General features: G+C 38.5%; 1 protein-coding gene across 2 annotated transcripts in view; it reads left to right on the top strand.

The window, feature by feature from the left end:
• The window catches only part of LOC103463095 (putative gamma-glutamyltransferase YwrD), a 16,251-nt gene extending 7,875 nt beyond the window's left edge, over positions 1-8,376 (top strand). Inside the window, exons 5-12 of one of the 2 annotated variants that reach the window (XM_008406261.2) lie at positions 2,744-2,896; positions 2,978-3,068; positions 3,589-3,760; positions 4,810-4,966; positions 5,415-5,585; positions 5,807-5,891; positions 6,934-7,029; positions 8,159-8,376. In XM_008406261.2, the coding sequence (XP_008404483.1) occupies positions 2,744-2,896; positions 2,978-3,068; positions 3,589-3,760; positions 4,810-4,966; positions 5,415-5,585; positions 5,807-5,891; positions 6,934-7,029; positions 8,159-8,304 (1,071 nt within the window). In that variant the 3' untranslated portion in view covers positions 8,305-8,376. Of the gene's footprint in view, positions 1-2,743; positions 2,897-2,977; positions 3,069-3,588; positions 3,761-4,809; positions 4,967-5,414; positions 5,586-5,806; positions 5,892-6,933; positions 7,030-8,158 lie in introns of those variants that run through there. The other variant, XM_017304222.1, reaches the window with a different exon arrangement.
• The last annotated feature ends 480 nt before the right edge of the window (positions 8,377-8,856 follow it).

Raw genomic sequence — 8,856 nt, 5'->3', positions numbered from 1 at the left:
CCTCCTCAATCCCACCAATATGCCTTCCACTGAGGAAGGTGAGCCTGGGGACTCTGGGTCGGGATCTCCAATCTCTTGGGACAAGATCAACGAGGTGGTCAAGAAGCTCCTGGGTGGCATGGCTCCGGGGGTGGATGAGATTTGCCTGGAGTTCCCTAAGGCTCTGGATGCTGTAGGGTTGTGTTGGCTGATGCGACTCTGCAATATTGCATGGACATTGGGGACAGTTCCCCTGGATTGGCAGACTGGGGTGGTGGTCCCCCTGTTCMAAAAGGGAGGGTGTGCTCTTAAGCTTCCYTGGCAAGGTGTATTCAGGGGTCCTGGAGAGGAGGGTCCATCGGATAGTCGAACCTCGGATTCAGGAAGAGCAGTGTGGTTTTCGTCCTGGCCGTGGAATGCGGCAGGAGGCGAGAAGACTGCGGCGGACAGAGGCAAGAAGACTGCGGCGGAGGGAGGCAAGAAGACTGCAGCAACCGGAGGAGAGAAGACTGCGGCGAAGGGAGGCAAGAAGACTGCAGCGACCGGAGGAGAGAAGACTGCGGCGGAGGGAGGCGAGAAGACTGCGGCGACCGGAGGTGGCGGACGGAGGCGAGAAGACTGCAGCGAACGGATTCCATCCCTAAAATTATGATGCATAGAATCACATATCTAAGTCTAAACTATGTTACAGAGTAAACACAATAAAAACATGCTTCATGTGGCATTGTTCATTAAGCTGGCACATTTCTAATGTATTAAAATGAAATACGATCGGTTCATTTAATGATATCGTATTAGGGATTAGGTAATGCATTCAGCAAGTACTTTTACTTTTAAAGTATTTTTAAAAGCCAGTACTTTTTTACTTTTACTTAAGTACAAATGTTAATGTGGTAGTTTTACTTTTACTTGAGTACATTTTTGTCTGTGTATTTGTACTTTTACTTAAGTAAATTTTTTGAGTACTTTCTCCACCACTGAATTTCACCTACGGTACCGTATTTTCCGGACTATAAGCTGCTACTTTTTTCCTAAGCTTTGAACCATGCGGACTGTAGCCCGGTGCAGCTTTTCTGTGGATTATTCTTCAACCACCAGGGGGCTCTCTAGCAGGAAGTGAATCATTGGAAGTCAAAATTGGAAATCAAATAAGAACGGCTAATTTTCACTTAGAACAATCACATGCTAGCAGCAGGCACGACGGAGAAATGTTTTCAAACTCGTATGATGCAGCTTTTGAGTTGAGGGCTGTCGATCTGGCACTACAGGAGGGAAATAGAGCCGCTGCATTTAAGCTCGGTGTGAAGGAAACCATGGTTCGGCTTTGGAGACGAAGTGCTGCGTCCTTAATATGTCCAGCAGATTTATAATGACGCAGCCATCTGCTGGGTCCTTATATAAAACCGAGAGCAGCTTCCAGTTTTTTGTTTTGTTTTTTTGTTTTTCAAAAAGAATTGAAGGTGCTAGTATGGTATGGTGCGCTCTATAGTCCGAAAAATACGGTAATTGGTTTTAAAAGATTTTTTGAAAATTAATTATCTGCAAATAATCCCATCTTCGAGTGTCTGCTTTAGTAGTGACTAGTGTCGTGATCGTGTAATTTTCTTACCACTAGATGGCAGTAGGTACACAGCATTTTACATTAAAACAAGAGAATTAGTGATGCATGAATGTTACAGGTTACAGTGAGAGTATCTAGCAAGACTGACGACAGTGATGGAAAAGACAGTGAAGCTCAGCAGTAACATGGGTCCATTTCCCACAACCTGTCTGTGTGAAGTGAGCTTGTCAAGCCCGGCTACTATAAAAACTAAAACAGACTGAGAGATGTTGAGGAAGAGCTTTGTCTTTCTTCAATTTCTGCCAGGAAATAAGATCTGTTTTCATCCCAGGTTTCACACTGGGTGGGTAAAATATACAGATATTTACATTTTGTACATGCAACTCTTCATATTGTAACAGTAAAATATTTCCCAAATATTATTGCTTCTTTCAGAATAAGAATTATTTTCTGTATTCCGGCTAAAAGAATGCTTTTGGATTAGTTTGTAAAACACTTTGAAGTTTTCTATAACTTCTTTAAATTTAAGACCGCATTGTTGTGGCACTGTTCAGGTGTATTGTTGAAGTTGAGTGCAATTTAAAATATCCATCCATCCATCCATCCATTTTCTTTCACCCTTGTCCCTCAGTGGGGGTCAGGAGGGTTGCTGGTTCCCATCTCCAGCTAACGTTTCGGGCGAGAGGCGGGGTCACCCTGGACAGGTCGCCAGTCTGTCGCAGGGCAACACAGAGACGCACAGGACACAACCATGCACACACACACCTAGGGGCAATTTGGAGAGGCCAATTAACCTGACAGTCATGTTTTTGGACTGTGGGAGGAAACCGGAGTACCTGGAGAAAACCCACCATGCACAGGGAGAACATGGAGACTCCATGCAGAAAGACCGGGGCCGGGAATCGAACCCAGAACCTTCTTGCTGCAAGGCAACAGCTCTACCAACTGCGCCACTGTGCAGCCCACGCAATTTAAAATAAAAAGTGTAAAATGTGATAAAAATACATTTTTGTATTTATTTGATTCCTATTCAAGATACTTTGATAAGAATGACTATATATGTAATATAGGCGGCTACAGAGTATCTTTGTTTACATTTTTGGTTGGTGGTGTGCCTCGGGATTTTTTCAATTAAAACAATGTACCTTGGCTGAAAAAAGGTTGAAAAACACTGCACTATGACATAAATGTAACTTTTCCCAGGAGCTCGGTGAACGAGGCAAACCGGGTTTCTACCAGGGCCGAGTGGCTCAAGCTATTGTTGATGTCATCAACCAGAACGGAGGGGTCATGACCCTGGAGGACCTCAGCAGCCACGACAGCGAGGTCGTCAGCCCCATTAGCACAGATTACAAGGTCGGCAACCCGAGTGGCTTTTCATGGCTGTAGCTTCGCTGCCCGGTCAGAGGCGAGTGACCGGGTTTGTTTTGTGTTCAGGGCGTGCGTCTGTGGGAGCTTCCTCCCAACGGTCAGGGCCTGGCCGCTCTGCTGCTCCTCAACATCCTGGAGAACTTTCCTCAGCTCAAAGGTACAGGGCTGCAGCTGACATCCTCTAAAGCTCAAAAAAGAAATATTTATCCAGACCCGGAGGACTTTAGAGTCTCTGTGTGCTGCAGAAACACAAAGTTTTGGTCCCCAGAACCAAACATGACTTTATTCTCATAATTGAAAGAAATTCTTACTCTAATATTTAGGTGTGGAGTTGTTATGAATTCAAAGTCCAAATCAAAAGAAGCTGTAAATTACGATTGTGAAACAAGATGGCCGCCTTAGCCTTGCGTCACTGGAAACTGAAATGGGCATTGGTGAAAAAAATCCTGATTTTCCAAAAATAAAATCTTCAAAAACCAAAAATATGATTAATAGATAAAATTAGAGATGATCCAATATTAATATCTGTATTGATCCCGATATTTTGAGTATTGCCGTAACACCTACAACGACGTCACTTTTCAAAATGTTCATAGAACATAAATAAAAATCTGAAACATTTTGCCCTTTAATGTGCCAAGAAAACATTTGTGTTGATGCGCCTCGTTGCGTTTCAGCTGGAGGCCACAACAGCTCAGACCACATCCACGTGTTCGTGGAGGCCGTGCGTTTGGCGCTAACGGATGCCTTACGTTACCTTGGCGACGCCGCCCATGTGACCGTCCCTACGGAAAGCTTACTGGCGAAAAGCTACAGCCAGCAGCGGGCGCGGCACATCAGCATGGACAGGTGTGTGTGTGTGTGTGTGTGTTGGTGCCATGATGTACCAGTTGTTCTTTGTTGACTTTAGATAGGATTGTGGACTTTTACTTCCCTTGACCTTAACGCTCCTCTCTCTTCATCTCGTCCCTCGCATACGGAGGGTGTGGGCTCGTATAGCTCGTGTATTTACTGACCAGCAACGTGTACCTTGAACTTTGAATCATTATCAGTTGTAATACAAATAGACAAACTATAAAACCGTAAAAATATAATAATCCATTATGCTGAATTCAGGCACACAGAGTGAAGTGAAGATTTGATGGTTGATGGAGTGAAAAATGTAAAATTTTGTTGAATCCGTTTTGGTTTTGAATTGTTTGTCACAATAAGCAATAAATCAGTTAATCACATGATAACTTAAAATAAGTTTGGAAATGTGGATCCTGCTAGTTTTGTTTTCATTTAACATCAGGTTTAGAGCTGCAACTATTGATTACGCTTATCGCTTATTTTGTCAGTTGTTCTGACGATTAATCGATTATTCTATAGACTGTTTTGCTGATTAATTGATCATTCTGATGATTAATTGATCAATCAGAGAAAAAAATTGTCACACTTTGCAGATTTTTCATTTAACCCCTGAAGTCTTTTTTGTACATTTTTTAAAATAATTTAAAAATGCAGATAAACAAATAATTTACTTTCTTTTTTAAGTAGTAAATGTAAAATGTTAATGTATGCTTGATCATTTGTAGATTATTTAATGAATTTCTTCTTTAACTGATTGATAATTGGATAGCAAAAGGTGTTTTTTTCTTTTTTACAGAATCTAAAACTATACCACTAGAGGAAATCTGTGTATAACATATTAACAGAAGGGTTTTTAAATTATATTAAATACTAATGTATATGTATTTGTACAGCTTTGGCTTCATTACTGCTCTGAATATCTTATTCTTCCAGCAAATAACGAATGATCCAGTTAGCGATTAATCGGTTATGATCAATACGATTAATCGTTTTAGCTCTGATCAGTTTACTTTCTTTATTGTAAAACAGTTGTTGTGGATCTGCAGGGTGATGGAGCGAGTGGAACCAGGCCTGCTGACAGGAAGTGACACGGTCTACTTCTGTGTGATCGACAGCCAGGGAAACGCTTGTTCGTTTGTCAACAGCACCTACATGGGGTTTGGGACCGGCCTGGTCCCCCAGGACTGCGGCTTCTCGCTGCAGGTCTGCCGTAGAGGAGGAGACGGTTCTTTATCTCAGGGTTCACACTTCAAATCCTTGAAAATGCTTTAATTTCACAATTCCACTCCCTCTGTCTTCTGAACATAGATATTTGTTTTGTGTGGCTCATTAACTTGGTTTTCCTACCAGTCAGAAACTCACTATTTTCCCACTTTCTGCTGTTATGGCTGGACTAATTAATAAAGCTGGAACGTGTAAGTTAGTCAGATAATACGATTTTTAAATATACTATATCATCATAAATGAATTTGAGAACACGATATTATAATTTCTAACCTGTTTTGCATATTATCACCACCTCAGGATGAATGGCTAGCTTGTGTTTTATGCCGTACGAAATACTTAATATAGCTGATATTGTTTCCTTATTTAAACATTAACTAATCAGACTGAACGGCAGCGTTGATAGTTATATTCTTCTTTCTTGCAGAACCGAGGTGCCAACTTTTCCCTGCAGCGCGGCCATGCTAACTGTGTTGCTGGAGGGAAGCGGCCGTATCACACCATAATACCTGCTCTCCTCACCGACTCGGAAAAACCCCAACTACTCGCTGCCTTGGGGGTCGTGGGCGCCTTTATGCAACCTCAAGGACACATCCAGGTACGCAGAATTTGAGCTGCAACTAACGATTATTTTATATTTATCGGTTAATCTGTCAATTATTCTGACGATTAATCGGATAAATAAATGGGCACCTTTTTCTGATTTTACACTTCAGCCTTTTTTAGAAATACTTGTATTGACTATTTTTGGTTTAACCAGTTAATAATTGTGTAGCAAAAGGTACTTAATAGTAGATTTACCTGGTGTGTTTTGTTAAGGTCCTGCTGAACATGGTCGAGTTTGGGATGAACCCTCAGCAGGCTTTGGATGCACCGAGAGTCTTTGTGGAGTACGATGACAAAAGTATATATCTTAAAACATTTTTCCAAAAGTCAAACAATGAAAACATCACTACAGTTTACACCACAGTACGGCATATATCCCTAACAATTTGTTTTTGGCTCTTTTAGTTATTTAGTTCAGGGCTGCAACTGACGATTAATCAGTTAATCAAAGAAAAAAATGGCAAATTCTGCATATTTCTCATGAAACCACTGACACTTATTTACAATATTGGGAATATAATAAAAATGCCAATAACCAAATTCCTTTTTTTTTAAATAAGAAAGATTTGTTCCTTTAGTGAACACTTAATCATTTGTAGCAAACGATGCATCTGCAGCTAAAAACATAATTCTAACATCAATTTGTGAAAATATCAGGACTTTCTGCTGGAATTAACATCAGTACAGTTTAGAACAGAGCTGTTGATTATGTTCTGCATTAACCAATTAATAACTGAAGAGCAAAAGGTGTTTAATATGTTTGTTTTATAGAAATTAAACCAAGTGAAGCTAAAACTGCCACTTGAAGTTCTGGACGTATTTAGAGACATTTAAAAAAAAAAAATCTTAAATGCAGTATATTTGTACAGTTTAAGATTTTCTGCTCTGATTGTGTTAATCTTTTTTCTTATGCTTTTTTGAGTTTGTTTACTTCAGTTAACAATTACTGTAATCAAATACAAAATTATTTGATTATTTGAATAATTGATTCATCACGATTAATCGTTTCAGCCTTAAGTGTTTTGTTACAGTACGCTTTATTTACAGCTTCTGGATCTTTCATAACTGAATTTTCCAGTGGAAGATATAAGTATAATACACATAGTAATGTTATTTGTACTTATTTCAATCATCCGAATTGACTTACCTTATTTAAACTTTAAATTTTGTGATCCATAATAATTTATTTTATCTTTAAATATAGGTATGAGGTTTATTCCTGCATACTAAGGTGGTTGATTAGCTCTTTTCTGTCGTGTATTGTGGGATGATAAGGGAAAAAAAAATTAATTCTGCATAATTTGAAGGAGAAATAATGTTTCGGTGATTTTGTCTTGCAGCTGGTCAGTGGCTAGTTAATTTGGAGGAAGGGATCGACCAGGAAGTGGCTGAGGAGCTGAAAAGAAGAGGCCACAGAATCAACTGGCCTGTTACAGGTATTTTATTTTTAATGTACAAAATATGTTTCAATTTTCTGCATTTAAAAAGTCAGAAATGCTTTTGGTCGTAGTTTGGACTGTTTCTGCATTGACCTATAGTCCACATTTTACCACCAGCAGCTAAAGGAAGTTTATGTGCCACAATAAGTGTTTTATTGGTATACTATATAGTAACACCCATAAAAAATTACTGTTGCTGAAATAACATTCTGTGTTAATGTCAATAAACCGCAGTTTCCATAAAACATTTTGGTTCCTTTTACAGACAGGATGTTGGTATTTGTTCCTCTTCTCTTCCCTAAATGAGACACAGAAGTCAAGTCGCTTTTCTGAAAAGTGCAAACAGATCATGTCTGTTAAATAACTAAAAAAAGTCAGAAAATAAACAGAAAAAAGTTTAGATTTAAATTATTTTAACTGCTACAACTAACAATTATTGCATTCATCGATTTTCCTGTAAATTGTTCTGACAAGTAGTCGATTATTCTTTCAATTAATCGATTAATCGGATTAACAAATCTGTCACATTCTGCAGATTTTTTATAGAACCAATAAAAAATATAACATTTGGCAAAAAAATATTTTAGGAAGTCCATTATTTTAGAAATACATAAAAATGTACTGTAACAATTAATTCAATTCCTTTTTTAAATGAGAACATTTCCATTTTATTCCCTAAAATGCAATAACATAGGAGATTTTATTATTATTATTTTAATTTTTACAGAATTTAGTCGGTGAAACTAAAACTGTAACTTCAGGGTTTTGTGTTGGACATATTTACAGACCAACAACGTGTTTTTTTTTACATCTTAATTGAAATATATATTTATGTTTTTTGTACCATTTTGGCTTAATTACTGTACAAAAAAAGCAAATGGCCTTTTTCTGAGTGTTTACTGCAGTTAACAATTAATCGATTAATAAATTAGTTGACAATTAATTCAATTACTGATCAATCAATCACGATTAATTGTTTTAATCATAGTAGATAATGTGCAGAAACATCTACAGTTTTGTAATTACAGTTGAAAAACAAGCCTGAGATTGGCGTTTTTACTCTGGAAAAGTGTGAATAATGTTTGAGAAACCCGTTTTTAAACCACCGTTGTGTTTCCATACGTAGGCCACCAGAGGGCTCAGTTTGGGCGTGGACAGATAATCACTGTGGGTGATTGGTGGAGTCACTCCGTCCCTCAAACCGGCTCTCCACCCAGGGTGCTGTGGGCAGGATCCGACCCCAGAGCAGATGGATGTGCTCAGGGATACTAATAACAGAAAGACCAGAATATTCAGAACCATTTCACTGCTAATTAATACTAACAAAATGTGTTTTTCATGATGGTTTTGGTTTAATTGCCTATTTTTTTAATAGCACTCCTATATTTATTCTGTTTACTTTAGTTTTATGATTCAACCAAATGATTTTAATGCTGGTTAATATTTGACACACAGCTGGGTTTGTATCAGACGTCACRTGGCACCTGCATGAGGTGCTTTATTTCCTGATATCAGTAATCATGAGTTTGTTCTGCAAATGTTCAAAGTTCACTGACAATTACTGGATGCAATCAGCAGAAGCCGATCTGCAAAGTAACCAAGGGATATTCTCAATATTTCTCAGAAAGAAAACCTGGTGATCGAACCACTGATGCCACAGATTGTTGGACTCAATCAAGAAATGAAATAATAAATAATATYAAAGTGCTTTTTCATGCTSTGAGCTCAAGTCCTTGTTATTGCCAGTTTAGTTTTTTAAGAATTTCTTACAGGCATCCCTGTATAATATGGAGGCCCAATAATGCCACAGTTTAATAAAAAAAA

Source organism: Poecilia reticulata, linkage group LG4, assembly GCF_000633615.1.
Source record: "Poecilia reticulata strain Guanapo linkage group LG4, Guppy_female_1.0+MT, whole genome shotgun sequence".
Taxonomy (NCBI): domain Eukaryota; kingdom Metazoa; phylum Chordata; class Actinopteri; order Cyprinodontiformes; family Poeciliidae; genus Poecilia; species Poecilia reticulata.
The sequence above is the reverse complement of the archived record's forward strand: the minus strand, read 5'-3'. Positions and strand labels throughout refer to the sequence as shown.